We start from the raw sequence: 26,383 nt of genomic DNA on the forward strand, positions 1-26,383 counted from the left end.
GGGGGGGGGGTTAGAGAGAGCTTGAAAAAGTACACCCTGTGCAGTAAATGATTTGTCAAAATTGATCAACAATAACACACACACACACAAGTACTTGATTGAATGAAGAAGTTCAGTGAGAGCTTCAAAGAAGAAAACAAAGTTTAAAGTATTGAGTTTCATTCAAGCATGAGATGTGCAAACTTCCAAGCAGTCCCCCAAAAGTGTGAACGAACTCTTTTATCTAGTCTTTTAAATAACTTTACTATCCTCTTTCAGATATGCTAATTTCTTGGTTTTAGTTTATGAAGACCAAATTAGTATTTTGGGTATTTACAGGAAACCTTCCCTGGCAAGTTATTGTTGGATGGGGTAGGTCACAATTCTCATATACCCAGTGCTTTTTTTTTGCAACATGCAACAGGAAACCACAATGGCAGCATGAAACCATAGGTCAATGGCAAGTCAGCATTTACTTTCAACATGTGCACAATATACAATAGGGAGCTGATTATTGCAACACATTGTCGGACCAGATGGTCCACAATCCAAGGAGTATCAGGATAAACTGTAGCGATTGCGCAAGTATTTCATTCTTTGGCCCATAGACTGCTTGCAGAGAGACCACACATGTTTCTGGTACTTCTCATTCTTCCCATGGCAAAATATTTTCATCACCGTATCTGTGTTTTGAAAAAGAGAGAAAGGGAACGATTAAGCATTTATGATATATTGGGATGTTCAGAATGGAATACCAGAGATATTCCAAGAGTTAGAGGTAATAAGGAATCAAGGATGAGTGTAATATTGGCCCTAATGTGCAGAATACTTCTGGTATTTTAACAAATACAGCAATCCAATATAATCATTATCTACCCCCCCAAAAAAAAAAAAGATTAGTGATTGAGTAAATCATTTCCCTTGTCACAATCAGTTATTATGGCTTCACTTCATACAATCAATGTGATCACAGAAGTGTGACTTACTTTAGGACGTCATGTAGTATCACTGCGCTCTATGTTGAACATTGCATTATCACTTACAATTCTCAGTTTCATTTTTTCTGGGACACATTGTATATTGAGTGATACATACCTTCAATTTTCTTGACTAAGTTGGGATCCAGTAGTTCATAGTCTTTGTATTTGCCCGAAGACCGAAGAGTGCTTTTGATCAGGATACTGTCGCCAAAGAGGGCCTGGGCCAACGCCCGAGTGAGGGATGTAGCACCATCTACCTCAGAGCAGGCATTAATCCAATCTCGTTCAGCAAGTACATCGGTAATAATACCTAAAATAAAAGACCAAATGTTTAATTAATCACTCTTTCCATAAGAGTAGTGAAATACTCAGACTGGATTTCACATTACCATTCCTAATTGGAAGCATGTGTGTTCTGTCTCAATAAGGGTGTGTTGAGACGAGTTCAGAAAACACCATGCCATAATTCATAATCATATATATATAGAATCCGTTTCTAAGGCTTGGGTTATGAATGAGTTACATAGTGAAACGCCGTGGGGGTCTTGCCTGCATTAGGCACTTCAATGTAGCAGCAGAGCTAACATTGAAAAGTACAAGTACAATGAATAATTTTTTTTCAAAACGAGAGAGAAAAAAACGAGACATTTACAGTGGAATCCCAAGTTCAATGACCTCAAACGACATTTGTCAGTGATCATACTCTTCTGTAGACATTTCAAAAACTTAACCTTGGCTAAGATTTCAAATGTTGACAAAGCCGCCGTCACCTGTATTCTGGCTCTGCAGCCGAAACAAACCAACTCCACATAGTTTGATGCAGTGTTGCTGCTAGACATATCTACACTGGCAACATACCAGAGGTGATGCTCAGCATTCAGAGGTTTATATCTCTGAGGCATTTCAAGAGCAGCTCCGGAGTTGCTGCCAAACAACACGTCAGTATAATTGCAGTACGTGACATGTAACTAGAACATAAGTATTAGCAGACAAATGGTTGAAAATAAGACAAGATTCGAATACATACCGTCAGCTTGTACAGATCCTACTCTTTCCTCTCTACCACCATAGGAACTCGACTCATTGCCAGCCTGATAAGGATGTGCCATGTTCGGTTGTGTGTACGGACTGTGATTCAAGGAATGAGATCGTTCCTGAGGGCTACCACGGTAATGGTGTCCAAACTGAACAATGTTTGAGCCATTATTCTGGGCAACTGATTGCACATTGTTTCTGTCTATGTAGATATCTCTCCTTTGATTTGCGTTTCCAAAGTTTGTGGCACTATTATTCCGAGGGTTTGGGGGTGCTACGGGCAGCCTACAAGCTGTATGTATCCTTGAAGCGCTCCTCATGGCAGCATTTCTTCTTCCAACAGTACTTTGAGAATTAATGGTTTGTGATTGGGAATGGAATCTTTGAGAACTACCACTCTGTTGCAGCTTTTGGGCATGACCCTGATGAGGTCCAGGAAGATTTGTATTGTAGTGCTGTGACTGACAGGGCATGCCCATGTACTGTGCATTGCCATTCTGGCTCAAAACTTGAGGAATATTTTTCTGAACTCTACGTGAACTGGCATCAGTTCGATTCAGCCTCAGCCTTACTGGAACTGATCTGACCGATTGTGTCGCTGTTCGACGATCAGAGTTTTGGGCATGCCATCGAGAATCACTATCCTCTACACAAATAAGCTCAGTTTTTCCTCTCACATCTTCGCTCTGATCTGCATGAAATAAGTCTTGTGAAGCCTTTGTTTTCAGCCCTCTCTTTTGATCACCCAAAGGGACATTTTCATAAAGAAACTTAACATCCTCATCATCAGACCCAGCAGATGTAGCGAGTATCTCTTGTAGAGACTGTATATCTGCATCATGTTCATAACCTAAATGATTTCCTGCCTGTTGATTTAGCAAGCTTTGAGCAGTGTCCATAACCTTGCTTGAATGCACTGCAACTGGATTATCATTTACACATGAATCATCAGAGAGCACAACAAGGTTTGGGTCATGGAGAGCCACTCCTGGATGATTGTATGAAGTGCTGGGTTGGGAACTATCCGGCCAGGTGTCCATACCATCGTCGCAACTGAATTCAGATTTGATTCGAATGATGACAGGGCCATCAAGATCCGCCTGGAAATCCCTCTCCTCACCAGGAAAGGTTACAGGTGAAGAATTTTTATCCATAGCGGAAGATTCATTGGCCTCTTCGTGGACGACATTAGATCCATCAAACTTACGTGTTCCTTGCACAATACTCTCAGAATTCTCTTTCTCAGCTGTGCCAAGTTCACATGAATCTGGTGATGTCTTCAACGGAGACGGATCACCTTCTTCCCCATTTGCAACATTACAACTAGCTTGATCATCATGCCTTAACTCTTGTTCTTGTTCTGAATTATTTGGTGGACTAGCAGTATCACTATTTTGTTCAGCATCATTTTCAACTCTGTTATTTTGCACAGAAGTATGGCCATGGCTGGAAATTACATCAAGGTCACCAAGATCACCACAGTTGTCTGCGCCGCTGTCTGGGCACCTAGAATCCGGCTGAAAATCGGAAGCAGAAAGACGCTCCTCTGGATTTTCATCATTATCAGGTTGTTCTGGACTTTGACAGCGGTCACTTCTGGTGTCACAGTTATCAAGCGTCTGTTGGCCATCACTTGTTCCATCCAGATGACCTTGACGCTCCATTAGTCCTTCATCCAATTCACTTTCTCCTTCAATCCTTCTTTCATTGAGGTCTCCTTGGTTACTCTTCCATCTTCTGAAGCTGTCACGGTCCATTCCAGAGGGGCCTCCAAATTGTTGCATTCTTTTCCTCCTGGGCCTAGGGGTTGGTTTTTGCAGGGTTGAGCTGGACATCTTGACCAGTTTGTGCAAAACTGTGATCACATTTCCCAAACAACCTTCTAGTTGCTGAATGCGGAGGTACAAGGAACTCTGGGGAAAAATACAAAAGAATACTTGTTACAACCTTGAAACCAACGATTCCGTCTCAAATGCTGTAACACCCCCCATGAAAAAAAAAGCTCTTCCATTTTGGAGGGCAAGGCAATTTTTTGACACACGAGTAGAAATCTCAGAATTTGTTATAATATGAAGGGCACCATGGCAATTTCTATGGTTTTATCAAGGACAACCAGGCACATTCCAAAGTTGGCATTGACACCGTAGCAACTTTCAATCCCTACAAAAAAGGTAGACTACACATGGTCAAAAATGTGTAGACTAACATTTAGCTAAAGAGAATAGATTGAATAGTCATGTTAAAACCACAGCAAATTAACTGGCTTGCATTCTTATACATGTAGCATTGCTCTCATAGAAAGTCCAGAAAACATGTTAATGCACCAATTTCATATGCATGTATTCAACAACAAACATTGCTTTTAACAATTGCTGATCACACTGATATCATGAGTATAATGAGTGAGAGAAGTGAAGTGGAATGAAACCTGAGATTTTTCTTTTTAGCACGTTTTTGGCAACCCAGTGTTTTAGTCTTATAAATGTACTGGGTTTACGCTTGCTGTGGGGAAAAAATGCCTCTTCTATTTCTTTACAGGGACTTTAACAGCTGAGACAGAACTTGGAAATTGATTTTGAAAGTGGAACAACTCATTTTGTGTCAAATTTGTTGCTGACACAGTCCCCCCCACCCACGTGTGTTTGGCAATACAATGTGAAGATTCATCCTGGCGCTCATGCAAACAACCTGGCTCTTTGTTAAATTTGCACAATCGAGATTGACATTTATGTTTCTTTCAATTGTTCCCCCCAAAACACAAATCTTTATTTGTGTTGTGTGAGTTGTGATAGACTTCTTCAAATGTTAGTCAAACCTTTGGGGGCAGGAGGGTTGCCAAATACTGATTTTTTACTTTGCTGTGATAAACTTTCAATTCTGTAAGTCAGATCTTTTCTTAGCTTGGGTTCCTTTATTTTTGGTAAATGGAAATAAAAAGAAATTATAAGATATCATTTACCTGATCATGTAATTTAGCTGATGCATCCTGAAGCAACCTTTCCAGATCAGCAGTATCACTTCTCATTGTGTTCTCTGTTGGGTGGTCAAAGGAAGTTGGAATGTCATGTCCACCAAAGGATCCAAAGTTTGAGCGATTATCGGAAAATCTTTCTCTCTTTCTCCATCTATATTCTCTTTGGCTTTGATATTGAGATGGGTAAAATGCATCATCCTCCTCCTCTTCTTCTTCTTCCTCCTCCTCATCATCAAATTCAAAACTCAAATCGTCAAAGTCATGCCCATTCAAGTCAATAGAATTATAAGAAATGTCGGGATGCCCCTTGTCAGAGAAACACGGATCCTTATTACTATCATGAAAACGTGCCTTCTGTCTCCGATAAATGTATCTATGTGGTATTCTTTCATGTTTATCACTCAAGTGCCCCTGCACAGTCTTGCAACTTTTAGGTGACCAACCAGCCTTTTTAGCTTGAAGGTGAACGCTTGGACCACCTTCATTGGAAGAACTGTTCCTCTGCAGGTGATTCTGCACAGGCACTTCTTCATTGGCTGTATGGTTACTCTCCCGACTAAGAGCAAATGCGGTCCTACAATCCGGTGACATTTCTGAGGTTGCTGCGGCTGATACAACAAAATGTTTTCTTTTAGATGGATGCATAATTGCAGCAGAGTAAGAGTTACTACGTTTCTTTTTGGCAGGTCTCTGGAACGGGGCACCTTGAGAAACACAAACACGGCCTTCCCACTTGGAAGATGAGCCCAACCCCTGGGGTTTGTGGAGGCATGCCTGGTGTCCACTCCGGGCCTTTCCAGAACCCTGTGAAAGTGATGAAAAGGAAATGTTAATTAAGGTGATTAAGGCAAAATTTTAAGGAAAAAATATGAAAGAAACTACGTACATGTACAGCACACAGGCAGAAGGAGTAATAGAAATTTGGAATGCAGTACCAACGAGATATTCTTTTCTTTATTCCATCATTTCTATCTTATTTCTTCAAAAATCAACATACATATGCATTTACCCCTTGATAATACCCCTGAAGATAATTTCATGCTTTAGTTGTCATGTCTTTGAAAAAGTATAAGGAACATATTTTTTTATCCATGCCAAGCTTCAATGTCTTTGGCCCATCTTCATCATTCTCTTTGGGTGGTTGATCTATTTTGGAATTTTGATTTTGCAATTATTAATATCATTGAATTGAATCGAATTATTTGTGAATTATAACTTAATCCTTCCTCTTGAAAAGCAGGCAAAAAAAAATTTTAATTAAATTTTCTAAAATAAAAGGTACTGTATGTAAAACAAATAATTGGAAACCTGAGAAAAAATATATACATGTATTTCAAATCAATTCTAAAAAGACCTAAGTTCAAAAAGAAAGATTAAGGGTAGCTCTAAAAAGATTTTAGGTATCCAGGATTTTGCAAAATATTTCCAATTACATTTTGAAAAGATCTTTGGTAAACATTCATTTGGTAAAGATTTTGAGTATACAGGAGAATTAAGTTTTGAAATGATCTTCAATAAACAGTAGTTTGGAAAAGATTTTCAGTAAAGTTGTGAAAATATATGCAGTATACTACAGTTCTAAAAAGAAATAGAATACAGTTCTGAAGAGAAGAATTCTGTAAACCATCAACTTGTCAGATTCCGGTTTAAGATCCTGCATAAACTCCAAATTACATTTTCTTTTTTTTTTAAGTTCGGTGATACATGTACAGTATGTAAAATGGACACTGCACATGTATGTATTCGAATCATTCCCGATCAACCGATTCACAAAATCAAGTAAAGTTTTGAAGAAAAGGCAACTGAAAATTAAATTCCAGCTCCCATTCAGCCTGTGTGCTGCAGATGCATATGAACATTTTGATTAATAGCAGACAGAGAGAAGAGTTACAAAATGTCAGAAGATAACATTAAAAGAAGAAACCACTCTATATGCTGAGGATTAATGTACAGGTAGAAAGTTTCATTCTGATAAAATCAAGTCCGTGATGCACTTCCATCAACAAAACATAACGTCAGAAAGTGGCTTGGATTCCAAGGCCAGACTACACAGGTCCATGGCAAGAATTGAGCAAAAAACAAACTGTTAATTTTTATTATTTTAAAATAGTCCAGGGCAATTTCACATTCACTTTTTATTTTTTTAAGTGTTCAAAGCAAGCAAATGATGAGACATTTGCAAGGGTAATGGTAGCATAGTTCATTTGAGCTCTTGGGTATGATAGATTTGAATGTTCTGTGATACAGTTCTTTAAACAGTTTATTATCTGTGTTGGTACCAAGAGCTTTTTTCTCAAAAAGTTCACTTTAAATGGGTTTCCACTAAATGCTAGTCACACTCACGTCCTTTCCATATAAAATGGCTTTCCGTGGCACAATCTCCAAATTTCAGTGTTCCTCTGCGCAGTGTGGCTGAAATCACAGGATCCAATTTCAGAGCAAGAAGGATGCTGTCGCACCTACAGATGCACTTACTGATGGTCTCAGCGTACACTTCCACTTTGTAAGGCACATGAAGGCTGCTTCCTCATCAGCACAACAGCACTGATACTCACAGGACTGATCATACATCTCTCCATTGCATAATTTGCATCATAAAGCACTTCAGTGGTCCTCCAGGACATTGTAGACTTTGATGACTGACGATATCCAGCAAGCACACTTTTGTAATAGAAGATTGCTGACAGTTGCCGACGCTTCATCCAATGCACAAACACTGGATTTCCACCATATCCATATCTGACTTCCGTATGGCAAAGTTCATCCGCTTCCAACAAATTTCACCTGTCCAGTACTAACTTTAAATTTTGCATATATATTCAGACATATTACATGTATATATTCATACATGATGACTATCTATAGACAATTTAAAAGCATGACAAAGGATTTTGTTTACAAAATAATTTATAGAAGTATGGTAATCTTTACAAATCAAATATCACAAATTTCAAGCTAACATGATTTACAATTCAAATGTCATTCATTAATAAAGCACATCTATTCACATGAATTTTCCTGATGTTTTATTGTCACATTATGAATCATATCTACCATACCTATGAACATCATCTCCTTCACAATTCTCCTTTCATTCAACCCAAACTCAACCACTCTAAAGCGATTCCATAAGTCACATTTTCTTTCAAATCCTTATAACTTGGCTGCATCATAACAGCTGTAGACCATATTGAAATTGAATGTGAGCAAGTAACCTTTTGTTGGGTTTTCTTTTTTTTGTCCCTTATGATTGGTCTCTTTAGAATGGTAACACGACATCTGCTCCTACTACAATTGCTCCGGTCCTAATATCTCAGCGGGCACAGGGTTTAATAGAGTTAGAAATGTAATAGAGTTTTTGGTTCAGAATAATGTAATAAGGATTAGGGTTTATTTAGTTTTCGGAGATTAGGTTATATATCCTTGGCTTAACGTGCAGAGTTTCCATCGGAGCAATTGTCGCTGTAGCAAATGTTATGGAACCCTTTAGAATAGGAGAATTACATTTCATTGAAAGAATAGACTGCCTTTTTATACATTTAAAAAAAAATCAAAGTGATCCACAACAACTTTGGAACAAAGGGAATTGTTGGGGTACAACATGCAATACTTAAATTGATTATGACGCAAGAACTGAAGAATTGACTGGATTGCAAGGAAATTCTTATCACCTGATAATCGCTTCTCCATTTTTTTAAACACTTTCTTCACTTCTTGCTCAACCTGTGTATATCACTCTGCATACATGTAGTAGGTCTCTCCCTCTCTGTCTGCTCATCTCTCTTTCTTTCTCTGTCGGTCTCTCTATTTCTCTTTCTTCCACCTCCCCCCTTCTCTCTGTTTCTATCACCCTCCCTCCTTCAACAGCCAGCTTCCTCTTATACTCTTGTACCACCGTCGCATCAACAGATGCACACACCAACAAACCCTTACCTTAGCTTTGGCAAGGGAAATGTTCTCGTGGTTGTTGCTCTTGATGAGGAAGTAGCGAGCATCCCTGAACAGGTACTTCATCTTAGCTGTCTGATCTCCTATAATGGGTCACAAACATATAATAATAGGCATTCATATAGCGCCATCTATCTCGAAATATTCTATTCCGAGGTGCGTTGTTATTATTATTACCCCGGCTTTAGCTCAAGCTGCCTTTCAGCGCTCATGCATTCAAGGAATTGATCCTGCCGGGTACCCATTCACCTCACCTGGGTTGAGTGCAGCACAATGTGGATGAATTTCTTGCTGACGGAAATTACACCATGGCTGGGATTCGAACCCAAGACCCTCTGTTTCAAAGTCAGAAGACTAATCCACCGGGCCACAACGCTCCACATATGGGTATTAATTGCAGACTTGCCAACATTTGAAATGCAGAAAACTGACCCAATTATTGTGAGGGGGCAGAGCGACAGAGAGGGGGGGGGGTCCCCCCTCCCACGTTAGGAAGCTTTTGCATTTTTGGCCTTACATTTGTGCAATCTGGTGCATACCTTGAGAGAAAATTCAGCATCAAGAATTACTGTACCTGGGTGCGTTACATACATGTATGATTTGCTCAACCAGAATACAGAAATGGATAACTGGATATATTTTTTTAAATATATTAATCATTGAAACACTAATATATTGTTGTTGGGCTGTTAAAATCCTGCATCTCAAAATTCAAACGATGATAACTATGCTATAAAATTATATCTATGCATTATAGAAATGAACAATACCATTGAAATAAGCTTCATTTCTTTTGTTCATATGGCTGGTCAAACAGAATCAACAAAGTACGCCAGCACTGGTTGTCAACTTGAGCAGAGAAAAGGTACAGCAGGGAAAAATTTACACGGGGGGCTGGGGGCGATTTATCCCCGGATAATGCTCAAAAGAGCCCTGAAAACTAAAAAAATATGAATAAATAAAAAAATAGGCTCCTGGAAATCCCCATTTATCGCAATGTTAAACTTGTCCAATGTTGCAGATTTAGACAGTAAGTTATAAAAAGAACCACCCCCCCCAAAAAAAATAATAAAAATAAACAAATACTTTTTTGCTCGAGGTACACTTCCATTACGTAAAATCCAACAATAAACAAGAGCTTCCGACTCCTATATCAAAATCAAACATGACATTACCTCCTTTCACTTCATTAACGGATGAGGACAGTTTGGCTTTCTTGCCGTTCTCGTCTGCAAAAAACAAAGGAAAAATTCCAAGAATATCAACATCTAGTTATCTTGAACAATATTAGTCAGCTCTGAGTCAACGGCAGTTGGTGAAACGTCATGACCACAGAGAATTTATAGTTTTTACTTTGCAATGTTCACATTTCCGATAAGATTTCAAAACAGACTAATATTAAACATAAACAAAAGGAAAAGAATAATGAATTACTCACCTATTAATTAAAGTATTGTAAATTATAGTTTGAATGATAATTATATCAGTTAGTGATAGATTTAAACAACTTCACATGATCATACAAGTATTTTCTGAAGTATTATTTCGGAATGTTTGCATGAAAGTTTAGATTTTGGAAATTTTATACTCATCTATGTTTTATACAAGTCTTAATTCAAGGAGAATGAGGGTACAAGTTAACTTGTGTAAAAACAGAAATATCAAAGAAGAAAAAAAACAGTGAAATTTTGAGAAAAATTTAACAAAATAATAGGAAAGTAACCAGTATTTCTATGTTGATAATGTTGTGGACATCCTCCCATTGGCAATGAGGCAAACATGTGTTACATTACAGCTGTACAACTCACCAATTACTTTTCTTAAAATTTTACTTGAATTGTCACTTTTGTCATGTCCATCTACAGATCGGGTCTTTTGGTTTTTTGTTTTTTTTTTGGGGGGGGTTTTCATGGAAGGACATGTAAAAGAGGTTTCGTAAAATAAAATCATGGACAAAGAGTTTGTACTATCATAGAATAAGATAAAAATATATATATTTGGGGTATATTTTCAGTGTTACAAAGGGAAGAGTTAAACTTCTGTGACTTCACAAATCTTGGTTTACACTGTATATTTCTTATGCTTTCTGTATTAATGATTAAAAAAACCTATGCTGTCATCATTCCAAAACAGTTATTACTTGTTGAAATACCATTAACGCTGATACATTGAACCTCTAATTAGTGCAAAATTATGGTATCTTGTATTTGAACCACAATTTTAGACCAGTTTTCAAATTACAGCTAAATGGACCATTGATTTGTATTATTATTATTATCATTATTTGATAAGAACTTCTCCAGATCATTTGTTACATTCCACTTGAAGAAATGGACTTACCATCAGAATCCGAAATATCCTGTCCTTCATACACAATTGGAGAGAACTGACGTTTTCTGTCCCTTCTAGACTGTTGTCTGTTGTCATGGTCACTATCTGCGTCATCTGTACACAAAGAAAGATTTGACTCGTGAAAATCAATCCCAATGAAAATCACTTTTTATGTAATTCCCTTGAATAATTACTGTATGACATATTGATAACCAATCCAGCCTAGAATAACAAGCATACATTGCAATTGCAGAAACCCCTTTTCTGGATAAGAATCAACATTTAGCAAAATTCACTAAATTAGGGAAATTTTCATCAAAGTCACACTCTGCAACTTTGAAATAAATCACCAAACAAACCTAAAAAAAAATATTATAAAGAACCTGGGCTGGTATTCAATTCAATACTTAACCGATAATTTTAAGTATTTTACTCAGTATTCTGCTTAAGTAATAAACTTATCAATTTTTGGTATTCAATTGTCTTTTTGGCTAAGTATTTTGCTGAAATCTAGGTCATCCCACACCCAGCTTAAGTCTGGCTTGTGTGTACTTTACAAATGTACAAGCATGCAGTCATACATCTTGTGCACTGGTAGGTACATAAATTGCACAATGGGCATTTTTTGGCTTAGACGTTATGACGTCACAATGGTTTTTAGTAACTATTTTTAATAAAGTTGACTTGATAAAGTAAAATACTTAGAAGTGATTTGAATATGAGTTCAAGCATTTTGCTTAGCCAAGTAAAATGCTACGTAAAATACTTTCTCCATCAATACTCTCACTTAAATACCATCCCTCATCATCAACTAACCAATCTGACTGCCTGAAGAAGTAGAGCTTGCTTCGCTCCTCACGTCAAAGGTGTCGCTGAAATCAGGTGGCTCCATGTCTCCGTCTCCGTTAGCCTCTCCTTCAACAACGTTGCTCTCGTCCTCTTCTTCGATAGCTTCCTCCTCGTTCTCCTCTTCTTCCTCTTGTTCTTCGTCCTGCCCGTCGGCACCTTCCTTGCTGATCTCAACGTCTGGAATAGCTTCAGTGGATATCTCTGCAGAATTGTCAACGTCTTTTATGTGGTCGTCTGAATCAAAGATAAGGAGTGGTTAGATTCTTTTTACACTTATAAAGGAATGGCAATTTGACTAACTGTCCAGTATACACAAGGTTTTCCAGCCTTTTTATATCTTTCCTTCTTGTAAAAATCAAGCATTATATAATGAACAGGATGTACATGACAAGTGCATAGTTTCAAGACAACCAAATAATCCCCTCTTAGATCTTTCCTGCATACTAATCCAGCTGTTGTTTCCTTACTGTAGCTTGGACAAGTTCTAATCCACCTTTTGTCACTTTGCATGCCTAAATCCACTACACATTTTATACCCCTTTCTCCAATCAAACATTTGGTGGGTCTGGGCAATATTTTGGATAAAGAGTATTCGAACCATCTGGTAAGCAATTTACAAAGCTTAACAAAGTGTCAAAAACTAAGAAATGGAAAAAAATGACAACTATTTACTCCTTGAAATGTGATGTAATATCATAGGCTTGTTTTCTCTTGTTTTGTCATTTTATTTAATTTTTCTAATTAGTAAGAGAGTTCTTTAATAGATTCACTTACCTTCAGTTACTTCCATAGGAGTCTCAGAATCTTCTGGGGCCTTTGTAAAAAAAAAAGAACAAATTCATGAGAGCAAAAACGCACATTCTCTAAAGATTGGACATTTAGATCTGAAACAACTGGGCATCTGCTGGATGTAATCAAGTATCAAAGCAATATTTCCTTGTAAAGATATTTACTGGGCCCCGTCTTACAAAGAGTTACGATTGATCCAATCAATCGTAACTCTATGGAAATCCACCAGGGTCGTAATTTTTTCTACAGGAAATTTGCACAATGTCCTTTGTAACCAAAGAGAAGCACAGTGAATTTTCAAGAAAACGATAAATGCATGAATATACATCATAGTTAGAAAATATTTTGAACAAACATGCATAACAGATGTTGAAGTTGCTGGCCGTCCATAGTTGCAATTGATCGGATCAATCGCAACTCTTTGTAAGACAGGGCCCAGATCATCTCTCACTCCACTCTTATCATGCATACATCAAATATTTGGGTTTTACTTTCATGTGTTCTGGAGTACATGTAGCAAAGAAAATACATATAAGATTTTTGCAACAAAAAAAAGCCTGCTCAATATTCATGAAAATAAAATCCCCAATATTATTTTCCACTATTATGATATCATCAGGTTAATATATAAAGTGACTTGGATATGTGATTCATGTAGTCATATCATGATTATAAAAAAGCTCATTTTTTACATTTAATAAAAAATGTAATTAACTTAATGATTTTCAATCTATTAAGATGTGCTTTAAATGCAAAATATTTGTAGCTTTACATGCGACACATGAATTATGTGATTGTGAATACCCACTTACACCTATTGCAGTTGATAGAATTTGAATTTGCAAATAGTCATATAATCCTCAAGCTAGGGCTGAGTAATGTCAGAATTTTTACTTCCAATTTCCAACTCTGTTGTATTGGTAGAAACTGGTATTTTGATAGATGGATGCCAAAATTTTTAAGACAAAAAAATCAATGATTTAATGCTCCAAACAATTTAATTCTTAAGTTATATTAAGTTATATTAAAAGTATTATACTTCAAATAGAACTAAAGAATTTAGTTATATATATATATATATTTTTTTTTTTTTATGGTGGTACATGTAGCGCAAAGGTGGCTTGTAATTCCCTCCATGCTTCTTTCCCTTCACAGGGTTTCCCCCTTTTCAAGCAGTTATTATCCGGATTGATCACATGCCAAACCAAAGACCTTTTCTGCCTTATTCATATCACCTCTTTATTTGTTATATCGACATGTGCAATTTTCTGAAAATTCTTAATGTAAAAGCCAGTGGAGGAACTTTTTTTTAAATATATGATAGACTTGAATTGAAATTGAATTGAACTGAATTAACACCCTCGATTTCTTTTGTTGTGTTTGTTTCCAAACAATAATCAAAGAAATCGTAAGCAGGCTTGGCGTGTTACACCTCCACCCTTATCAAAACTACAGGTACCTTTGTCTCTTCTGTCTCTGCAAGAACAGTCTCTGTCTCTACTTTAGCACTTTCAACAGGATCTGCTTTAGCTTTAGCCCCCGAATCCCCAGCACTCTCCTTGGCGGATGCAGCGGCTTTGGCTTTCACGGAGGCCGGTGTCGTCTTCTTTACCACCTTCACTGGCTTCTTTTTAGCCGCTGATGCAGTTTTCCCTGCCGTAGGCTTGGCGGTGGCTTGCTTTGTTGCTGCTCCCGACTTTGCAGCTACGGGGGTCTTCTTCACAACCTTCTTGGTCTTGTTGGCCGGTGTTGTGCCAGTTGACGTTGCCTTGGCAGGAGTTGTCGAAGCAGCTGTTGAGGAGGCTGTGGTGGGTTGCTTGGTTTTAGGAGGTTGTTCACTTGTGGTTTCAGTCTTTGGCGTTGATTCCTCACTGGCAGCAGGAGTTGAGGTGGTCTGCTTTGTGGCTTTGGCCGTAGCGAGACTTGCTGATTTTTTAACAGTCTTTGTCTGTGCTGTGGATTTTGTGGTTTTGGCGACTTTCTTTACTGCTGAAGTAATGAAGAGAATTGCGTCTAGTAATTGACAGACGTCTGTTCAAGCAATGAACTGAAAACGTTTGGTTTACACAAGCATATAAACAGGAAAGTTAATGGATATTAACTAGAAGCTACACAAACTTATTCATACAAAGCACATTATAACAGCAACTACACAACACAGAGCTACATGAATTTAAAGATTTTTGTTGTTGCTATATTATGTTGTTTGGTACTTTGGTTTTCATGCTACCAAACTGAGGACCCAAATCTGTTTTCCATGACAAGATAAAAATAAATGGCTATAAATCTCCTGGTCTACATGTAGCTCAATTTAATGAAAAGTTACTAAATCATTCATTTTCTTTTTAAAAAATGAATAAAAAATAAATATTACTGGTAATTTTGTATATGATCTCAACTTGGATTCTCCTTTTCATGACTGGAACATTTTGTTCCATAAAAAATGCTACCACCTGCATATTACGCCCAAAACTAAATCTAAACCACTAGATCTAATTCTTACCCTCAAATTATTCAACAGACCTGTCCCTACCAAGACCTTTTAAACCCTTGCCTTGACAGAATGAAGACGCAAGTTGTAGTCGGGTCAACAAACTGAATCATATTCAGATATCTTAGAGGGAAAGCGAACTGACCAACATTTGTATGGACTCTCATTAGCCGCGTGTTATAAATGGATAATCTTGAAACACATATCATTTGAGATACATGCAGCTATTAGTAATACAGAGAGTAAAATGGCCTATGATGTTTCTGTGGAGAAATGAAAATGTTTCTTGAGAGGAAATGTACCTGTTTTACTAATTGGTAACATAATCACAGTGACATAAATGTACTGGATAGCGAATTAATCTGCTATCATTCCAGTGGGCCTACACTACTCAGAATGTTGCATTATGGGTAATGAAATTGGCCAGATTTTAGTAGTTGAGAACTTGAAATAGGGATATCATTACAGCTGCTGCTTTGTATGCCCTTTTAAAGGGGAATTTCACCCTGACAAAAAGTTGTAAAAATAGCAGAAAACTAATGAAAAATATGGTGAAGGTTTGAGGAAAATGCATCAAAGATATAAAGTTATGAGAATTTCAATCTTTTAATTTGTGATGTAATATGCAAGCAGCTTCCTATGTGTCGTGAATTAAAGAAAAGCAGTGAACTGTCATGTTCTAAGAAAACTGAAAATGGGTTTCATTGTACCTTCAGTATATCGACAAATCATTTCAAACCTGCTCCTGAAAGAAGAATATTTCTACTGATCATGAACCATTAAAACATTGAAATTTATGCATTTTAAATTACATACATGTAACACACGGGGCAGCTGCTCGTATATGACGTCACAAATCAAAAAATAGAATTCAAATAACTTTACTCTTTAAGGCATGTTTCTCAAACCTTCACCAATTTTTTTTTTTTCTTGTATTTTTACAGCAAATTTTTTGTCAGGGTGAACTTCCCCAAATAGGACAGGGTATCAAAGAGGAACTTACCAACTTTCTTGGCAGGTGTAGTGGTCTTTACTTCTTCATCAAAGTCATCATCCACCGGTGCCATAATATCTGTCAGAACATTCACTACATCTTCGCCTCCTAGTAAACATGACAGAGATGCAAATCAAGTTTAAATATTTTAGAAGGTCTCAATAAATTAATCAAAAGTGGAATTAATAATAGCTGGATTTATTTACCGCTTTTTGCCTGAGGATACAAAGCGCTTGCTATTTTTACCCCGGCTTTAACTCGAGCTACCCTCACCGGCGCTCAGTGCATGCAAGGATTTAATCCTGCCGGGCACCCATTCACCTCACCTGGGTTGAGTGCAGCAACAGAGTGGATGAATTTCTTGCTGAATGAAAACACGCAATGGCTAGGATTCGAACCCACAACCCTCCGTTTGAAAGGCAAGTCAGAACCACTAGACCACGACGCGCCCACAATACCAAGGTGCACATGCAAAGAGGCGATTTTGTCAGACTATCACATCATGGCTTCATGATAATCAAGTCAAGATCAAATTTTTGGTCAACTAGATCTGAGTTATATACTGTATTCAGACATTTCAAAGGAGAGGGTCTGGAAAATTGAACTTTGAAATATTGTATAAAAACAAATTTTATGACTTTTTTTCAGCACATCATACATGTATACTCATTGATAGGCTTAGTTTTATCGTCTTTCCGCTGATGCCCAAAATCAAAGTGTTGATTATTAAAAGGCAACTTGTCTTTCCGTTGATGCCCACAATCAAAGTGTTGATTATTATGGCAATTGAAATTGCTATACCATAAAAAATCTGGTGACCTACACTGTATGTACATGTGATTGTTTCACAAGCAATCTACATGTTCATCAAAATCGGTCATAGACTAAATTTGAAATTTACTTGCAGACGTGCACGCATATACGTTAAGCCGCTCTTTGGCAACCAGTCATTTTTTAAACCATATAGGCCTAAAGCAAAGATGAAGACTGAAATACAAGTATGAAGATGTACCAATAATTCTCGCATGACCATGTTTTGTGCAGGATCGCATATGTCTCAATATTTAATCTTGAAAAACTGATAAAACCAACTGAAAGAGCGACCCAAAACTACCCAGTTTTGTAACTTTCTTGAAGGGGTCTGCATTTGTGAAAATATTGGCCAAACATCTACAAATTTTGTCAACATTTGCATCCATTTTGAAAAATCTGAACTATGCTACACTTACAAGCCTCAAGAAAATCACATTTTTGCATGCAGTTGTCTTAAAACTTGTAGGTAAATTGGCTTTTTAAACTACATCTGATATAAATATCTTACCTTAATACATGTATCTGTTTGACTTTTTTTCTAAAATTTTGCAAATTTCTTGTGCGTGAAATATACATGTAGGTCACACGCTTTTTATGACTGGGGGGGGGGGGGGGGGGAGTAGCGCGCATTTGCCGATTGGCATAGAATCATTATACATTCAAAATCCTTTGACCTATATGTAGGTCTATTCAATAATTCTGTCATGCGATATTGACTCCAGGATCTTGCCTTTCATATGGCATTTATGATTTTGGTTTATTTTTTTGTCTTTTAATGTACGGTTGGAACTACCCCTTATTGACCACCTAATTTTCTAAGCACCGCATCTGCGATAATATTTATCAGTTTTACCTAGCTTTTATCTCATTTGTGTAGAAAATTAAGCAGATCAGATTCCCATGTTTCGATTGACGACTCCGATTCTATTCATGTATATATATATCGGCCAGCAAGAAACGCAACGATTTTACATTTGCACCCTTCTTTTGAAAATCGACCACCAGCGATACACTAAGTTTACGGCCGATTCTTGTCGGGGTAGCAAAATATTTTGACTCTTCCAAATCAGTTCTATGATGTCAACATGCTAAATAATACTAATTATTTATATTCACGTATTAAATTTTAGTATTTGTGAAATGATAATTTTCATCTATAAATTGTTCTTCAAAACGACATCGCTAACCGGATGTACGTCATACATAAGTGGTTCAAGGGTTGACCCTATTGTATTTGCGTTGTGTACATGTTGATCGAGGGATCTACACGAGATCGGTCTGGTAAGAAACCTTCATTTTTTTACATTTTTATTGACCATTTTTTTAAACCTTAAACGCCTAATGCGTAGGAAGGTGTAGAAATAAATAAAAATTAACACAATTTACGTGATTTTTATTTTAAAAGATGGAAAATCCATCTTTGTTTTGGTCAGTCTCTTATTCATATATAACTGGGGGTTCAAGACTCCATGATGAAGAAGTATGTGTATAAATATTAATAATGGCAAAAAGAAGCTGCTGAAAACTGCTTATCTATAAAAAAAAGAGAGCCAATGGAGTAAATTAGAAAGTCAAAAGGGGCCTAAGCTTTCGATCCTAGCAGAATCTTTGTCGGAGGCAAAATGGCCTCCGACGAAGATTCTGCTAGGATCGAAAGCTTAGGCCCCTTTTGACTTTCTAAATATTAATAAAACATCATCATGGAGTCCTCAAGACTAGGTCACCCCATCATTATTTTTATCACTAAATTCAGCTCTCGATCTCTCCCCAAATTCAATTGCAACTGACATTGGTCCATGATGTGCTAGCACGATTACGATGCCACATGCTTACATATAAAATAGTATACAAATAATGCATGCAGCAGAGTGCGTTAGTGGAGATGCAGAGCACGCGAAGTTTCTTTAGATAGGTGCCGCACTATGCACAAGCCGCTGGCGGCGAGTGCCCAGTGTGCACCATCTGAAGAAACCGAGCTTTCTCTGCATTTACTTTTATGCACGACATTTAGAGCCAACATAAAGTTCCTCACACGTATAAATTCGCTGCCGATTTTAAAACATCGCATGCGATATGCGCGAGGTAGTTTGTAATCCTTAGAGTGTAAATTCGATGTAAAAAAGCATATCGAAGTGTGGACAGTTAATCGGCAAAAGGGAGGATGAGATAACACATGCGAGCTCACACTAACACACTACCGTCGGTGAATGGGGATGATAGTAAAATGTCAAAAATTGTTGAATAAATCCCCAGAAATGACGGTTATTCCTGTCTATCACTCACCATGCCACACGTAGCCTGGAGGCGTCCGGGTAGTAAAAGTCATCTACTCTACGTAGGCTTACTCCCCACTGACGCCTGGGACGCCAAGGTACATTCACGCACGTACGGCCACAAAACCTGAAACTTTCGCCCCCCGAGATTTCTACTTTCCCTCTAAAAGATCTAGCCCTAAAACATGTATAACCACATATCGACCACCTCTTTTGAAACCGACCACCTTGCGCGCATTAAAATTATTGCGTATTACAAACGATACGCGCGGGAGAGTAGGCGCAGTGTCCATAGGAACGGTAAGAATCGATTTTACGAGAGAAGAAGAAGGGGAAAAAGGTAAAAATTTAGTAGAATTTATCAAAATTGTTTTGACTAGACCCGAACCCCGCCGAAAAACAGTTGTTCATACCAAGAAATCCGATAGGAAACGGCTTTAGAACAAATATCCGTCGTCAATCGTCGAATCATGTGCCGGAGCTCGCAGTGGAAGGAGTGAGACGATTATTTAGCATGTTGACATCATAGAACTGATTTGGAAGAGTAAAAATATTTCGCAACCGCGACAAGAATCGGCCGTAAACTTAGTGTATCGCGGGTGGTCGGTTTCAAAAGAAGGGTGGAAATGAGCAAACATAAAATCGTCGTATTCGTTGTTCGCCAATATATACGCGAATTGAATCGGAGTCGCCGATCGAAACATGGGAATCTGATCTGTTCAATTTTCTGCACAAATGAGACGAAAACTGGGTAAAACTGATAAATATTTTCGCAGATACGATGCTTAGAAAATTAGGTGGTCGATAAGGGGTAGTTCCAACCGTACATGGGGTTCAACTTAATTTCCAACATTTCTGCGTTATCGATTTCGTTTTTAAAGAAGAATTGCGCGATTTGCGTCCTGTCACCAAGCGGAAGACAAAGAAATCAAGATCGATGGCGACGTAAACACGGCCGTAAGCTCTTTCCATCTTTTCATAACATTTTTCTTGTTTTTTTATTGAATTCTTCTTTAAAAACGAAATGGATATATATCGCAGAAATGTTGGAAATGAAGTTGAAGTTTGAACCCCATTGTAGGGCCTAACAAAGTTACATGTTTTAGGGCTAGATCTTTTAGAGGGAAAGTAGAAATCTCAGGGGCGAAAGTTTCAGGTTTTGTGGCCATACGTGCGTGAATATACCTTGGCGTCCCAGGCGTCAGTGGGGAGTAAGCCTACGTAGAGTAGATAACTTTTACTCCCCAGATGCCTCCGGCTCCAGACACGCCGTCACTCCCCGCGGCCGCGTCACTCGTCAGGCATAAAAATTGCTAGACAGGAATAACCGTCGTTTCTGGGGATTTATTCAACAATTTCTGACATTTTACTGTAATCCCCATTTACCGACGGTAGGGTGTACGTGTGGGCTCGCATGTGTTCTCATTCCCTCCCTTTTGTCAATTCACAGTCCAAAGTTTGATGTAATTTTACACATCGAATTTACAATCTAAGGATGTATAACCAACAAACTTTTAAAACTTGATATTTCATTATCAAAATACTTTAAACGATATAGATGAAAAGGCATGAAAATTATACTTTACCGATGTTTAATTGGGTTGAACACGATAAAAATGGTCAAAATGGCAGCCAAACTATGAAATATTTACAAACGAACGGAGAGGGCGTCAACAATCACGAATGTGATATCGATATTGCTTTCGATATTATACGATCTGCTCCTTATACGATACGATACACTACACGAAGATAAACGATACTAGTTATAATCGCGATATATCGAGACATTAAAAACTTAATAACGATAATGACGTCATTCAAGATGGCAACTTGCAAGAAAAACCGTCAGGTCAGGTGAAAATGTCTTAGATGACAGATTTCTCAATCATCCAGAGGATTTTTTTCAATAACTCCGGCCCAAGGTATGCAATTACTTAAGTTATTTATATTTCCCTGATAATAGAAACCATGAAACTTTTAAATTTGCTTAAAAAACAGTTTTAAATCGCGATCTATAAAACGCTACTTCACTATACGTTGGCTGTAGGTACGGGCCCCCATCCTCTTCAGTCTATGTATTGGTCTAGGTATGTGACAAAAAAAATGAAAATCATCAAATATGAATAAATTTGGCCTTGGTACCACTTGAAAGCTCTTAAAAAGACCTTTAAAATGATACCAAGAACTTTAATTTTCATCAAGAACTTAGAAAGTTATTCCAGTTTAAGTTGCGCATATTCATCCAAATTTGTGGTCATTGTCTTAATGTAAAGTCAATGGAGTACAGAACCCATTTTTGTGACCATTTTGTGACCATTTTGAACCCAAGTCTTCAACAGGTTCTAACTCCTTTGTTTTTGAGTCCTATGAAGTAATTTAGGTATCAATGGAAAGGTGAGAGAATGTTCAATTGATGTATATCAATTCATCTTGTAATTTTTCTTATTATGTGTAAAATAATTTCTTCTAATTAATTCTAATTAATTATGCAAATAACACAAAATCACAATTACTCGCCTCTTTTTTTGCCAAATGAAGGTGATTATGATAGATAATTCATATAATTTAGTTGGCATCAAGACAGCATCATGTAGATAATTTCCTAAATGAATTTGTCTAAAGTATTGTTATTGTAATTTCTAATGTATTTCTTTGTTTTTCTGATATAAATTACAAGCTCTTTTTCAACTTAGTATTGTAATTTTGTATATGTGTATGTACGGGGGTCCTTTTTTACATATAAAACATTTTCTTTTGTACTTTGTATGACCAAATAAAAATATGTGTGCTTTTTTTCTGATGATTTTGATTGTTTCACCAATTCCTTATGTATTCTATTGTTTCAACAATTTGTTATACATGTTTAATATGTAGCTTTTGATTTGAGAGACAATGGACATGTGATTACATTTTTTTAGAAGGAATGAGCAGCTGAGTGTAAAATATGTATGTAGAATTGTATGCAATTTATTTCAAGTATCAAGAAGGACGAAAATTAAGTTTTAATATATTCTATCAGTTGTCAATGTCTTATATTTGTATACATACATTGTATTACTAAGGCCCTGTTTGAGCTCTCTTTTTAAAGAAAAATAAATAAATTCAAATTATTAGTCGAAGCCAAAAGAAAAGGAAAAGAGTGGTCTATTTCTTTCAAAACAAAACAAAAAACAACCAGGAAAAATATATAACAAAGCTCTAAACAACAACAAAACAGACATCAAAGCTCCAAACAAGCACTAAAAACTAGAGAAACAAAAGTGACACAAAAACTTGTACCAATCCCATCCCCATTTTCCAATTCAAAACACAACCCCCACCTGCGCCCCTAAAAAAAAAAAAAAAGTGAATAAAAAAATAAATAGTAAAATTAATAATAAAGAAAACATAAATACATGACTTAGACCCATCTGGAAATGAAATATTCTTTCCTCTGAGTTTTCATGTATTTTCTTACAAGAGTGAAAAAAATTACAACAAAAAAATAAACAACATCTAGTTCGTGCATTTTAATAAAAAAAATCAACATTTAAGATATTCTCCTTTCAAAAGCAAATCCAGTCTCCTAATAATGAAATATGACCCCCCAAAAATGAAAAAATAAACAATACAATAATTTAAAAAAGAAACTTTAAAAAATATATAAAAAAAGAAACTGAAAAATTAACAATTTTTGCATTTTAATTAAAAAGTCAACATTTATGATATTCCCCTTTCAAAAGCAAATTCAGTCTCAAAATAATGAAACATGATTGAAAAGTTTCAAAATATATTTTTTTTCTACAAAAGAAAAAAAAGAAACACTATAGATTTTGCATTTTAATTTAATAAGTCAACATTAATATTCCACTTCCAAAAGAATCCAGTTTCCAAATGATAAAACATGATTGAACAATCAAAGTAAAACATGTTGACTCTATAACCTTAGGAGGAAAGAATGTTTTTGTGACAAAATGTATATATTTAAATCAATATCAGAATAACAATCTACGGTATAATGACAGACATTTTCAGAAAAAGGCACAATATTATCAAGTAAACAATTTAGATCCAGTTCAATCCAGCATGAACGACTCACTATCGACCGCTCCCGTCACCAAGCCCTCCGCATCAGGTACTGGTAGCTCGACTGCCGAAAGACGGACGGGAGCCCACCGCATCGGGCAGCTCGACTGCCGAGAGACCGGCTGTGACAAGGGTAGCTCGCTTCTCTTATATCTGGACAGCTCAACGATAGAATCTTTTAATTTTAATTTTTTTGTTGATTTGAATATATTCTATAACAATTCAGATACATAATTGGATCGTAGTTCTACTTACCATTAAAAAATTTCGATCATTTGCGCATCCAAAAATTTGATGAACTTTCAAGCTCCGATATCCACACTTCACAGGCGAGTATCCACATTGAAACTTATATGTACAGAAAGAGCACATTTTCAACTGTCTGTATCAAGGCACGAGATTGCATCAACTATGTGCGCATGCGCATGAAACCCCATTTTCGATGAGCCTCCCAGACAGAGGCGATGCCACTTGCAGCGAAACCCGCGCGAAAACCGTGCAGCCAAAACCAGCGCTCGCGATGCGCCCGTATTCGCACATACCTAATTGGTCAGTGAGCCAACGCAGTTCAGCAGAACAACCAAAATACAGTCATTACAGAGACTGAAGCTTTTGGTCTAAAAAATTGCATGCACACGTAATTAATAATTAATATGTCCAGGCATTCTGCATTCCTCATTTGTTTTGGCACATCTCCTACAACACAGTGACTCTCTCAACTTCTCATCATACTCTCCTGCGATTCCATAGACTAGAGCGCCATGCCATTCCCCATACCAGGCCAGCCAGCGCCAGTCTGGCATTGTCTTCATGGTCTTGACTTTGCCAGCCACTGCAGCACACAGAGCCTCATCTCAGAGGCAGAGCACACAACATGCATTAACATTACAAGGACAAATTAGACTGTCAAATCCGACACATCACGATCACACTTCACAACTTCACACACAATATATGGAGGATAAAATCCATTGAATTCATGAAGATAAATATAGCATGATACCTTTACTACCATCCTGCTCTGGCTCTGACATATCTGACCTTTTATTTCAGGTCGTTTTATCAATTTTCGGCAGTGTTTCCTGTCACTTTTCATGAAAACTGAAGCTCTCGCATCGAATCTCGCGATAATTTCATTATAAATCACGCGCAAGCTAAAAAATAACACGAGACTCCATACTCCCTCTACGTCCATAAAACAGCAGCATCATACGTAAACTGGGAAGAGTATAGAAAAGCAATTACAAATTAATTACTTAATCTAAATTACAAGAGACATTACTCGGCATGTAATTTGGATATTCAAGGACGATATGATATAATAGTTAAGGTAATCTTGAATGCTTCGAAGAGGTGTATTCGTCGAGTGCGAATAGGAGGAGAAAACAGAGGTAAAATAACTCCCTGGTGGAACGAAGCATGTCAAAAAGCGGTGGCGGAGAGAAATGATGTTCAATTATACTTGAAAAAGAAAGCATTTGCTCAGAAGGTGCAACGGCGAGCACGATATGACTATTGGTCTAAATACTGCGGTAAAATGAATAGATTTACAGATATCGGAAAAGTATGGAAACAAGTAAAAGGAATGAGAGACAGCGCAATGAACACTCATATTTTCCACAATTTAATCGTTGACGGCAATATCATTGGTGAATCTAAAGATAAGGCTAATGCAGTCGCCCGTTTTTTCAAGTCTATTGACAGATCTTTTTATAATAATGATCATAATGATGGTGAAAATGAAGATAATTTATGTAAAGAAATGTCGAATGATGACTGCATTAATGACGATTTTAACATGAATGAAATGAAGAATGTTTTACAAGATTTTAAAAACTCAGCGCCAGGTAAGGATGATATTCATGCGATTATGTTAAAAAACTTACCCCAAATAGCGCTTGATGTCATATTAGATCTGTCTAACGACATATGGAAAACTTCACATTTCCCTTGTCAGTGGTATGAAGTTGTTCAAATACCTATTTTGAAACCTGGAAAGGATCCTAGTTTAGTGTCGTCCTATAGACCTATTTCTTTTTTATCAACCCTGTTTAAAGTCATGGAGAAAATGATTAAAAACCGTCTGAATTGTTTTTTAGATAATAAGAAGAAGTTAAACCCACTTCAATCAGGATTCCGCAAATATCGTAGCGTCAAAGATCATTTAGTCAGGATTGAAACAGATGTTCATTTAGCATTGAAGGAGAAAAAATATACTGTGGCAGTTTTTCTAGACCTGGAAAAGGCGTATGATTCGTTATGGAAAGGAGGTCTCTTGAAAAAATTGTCAATGTTAGATATTAGTGGAAAATTATTTTTCTTTATTAGAGCTTTCTTAAGAAATAGATATTGTAACGTGAAAGTTAACAATAGTATGTCAGAAAAGTATGTATTAGAGCACGGAATCCCGCAAGGGAGCTCATTAAGTCCTGTCATGTTTACATTGATGTTAAATGACTTAAAGATTAAAGAAAGTGGAGTAAAGCTATCATGTTATGCAGATGATATTGCGATTTGGTTTACTAGCTCAAACTTAGATCTGGTTCGCCAAAAGCTGCAAGAAGCCCTCCATGAAATCGAAATCTGGTGCTGGAGATGGAAATTAAATATTTCTCACACAAAGTCTGTAGTTTTAGTTTTTACCAATAAACAAAAGAAAGATATTACTTTGAAAATAAATGGGCATGTTTTGCCTCATTGTGAGCAGTTCAAATTTCTTGGTATGTGGTTAGACTCGAAACTAACTTGGTCTAGCCACATTAATGCGATTATTGATAAATGTAAGAAAAGATTAAATTTATTACGTTGCGTTTCGGGTACGCGCGTCCTGCGCGAATAGGTATGAAATTTTGATGATGA

At 37.0% G+C, this 26,383-nt stretch overlaps 1 protein-coding gene across 2 annotated transcripts; it reads right to left on the bottom strand.

The window, feature by feature from the left end:
- LOC129271916 (uncharacterized) lies at nucleotides 1-24,671 on the bottom strand. Of its 2 annotated transcripts, none has more exons than XM_064106912.1 (12): nucleotides 24,528-24,671; nucleotides 16,380-16,478; nucleotides 14,345-14,874; nucleotides 12,871-12,910; nucleotides 12,064-12,330; nucleotides 11,257-11,361; nucleotides 10,092-10,145; nucleotides 8,902-8,999; nucleotides 4,954-5,772; nucleotides 1,987-3,907; nucleotides 1,075-1,269; nucleotides 1-662 (listed from the first exon to the last, which is right to left on the bottom strand). In XM_064106912.1, exons 1-12 carry the CDS (start codon nucleotides 24,556-24,558, stop codon nucleotides 538-540), a joined length of 4,284 nt encoding a protein of 1,427 aa, XP_063962982.1. In that variant the 5' UTR covers nucleotides 24,559-24,671; the 3' UTR covers nucleotides 1-537. The 2 variants fall into 2 exon arrangements, with proteins under 2 accessions (XP_063962982.1, XP_063962983.1); XM_064106913.1 differs by having other exon boundaries at nucleotides 14,345-14,871; nucleotides 24,528-24,659.
- Nucleotides 24,672-26,383: the final 1,712 nt, after the last annotated feature.

Source organism: Lytechinus pictus, chromosome 11, assembly GCF_037042905.1.
Source record: "Lytechinus pictus isolate F3 Inbred chromosome 11, Lp3.0, whole genome shotgun sequence".
Lineage (NCBI taxonomy): Eukaryota > Metazoa > Echinodermata > Echinoidea > Temnopleuroida > Toxopneustidae > Lytechinus > Lytechinus pictus.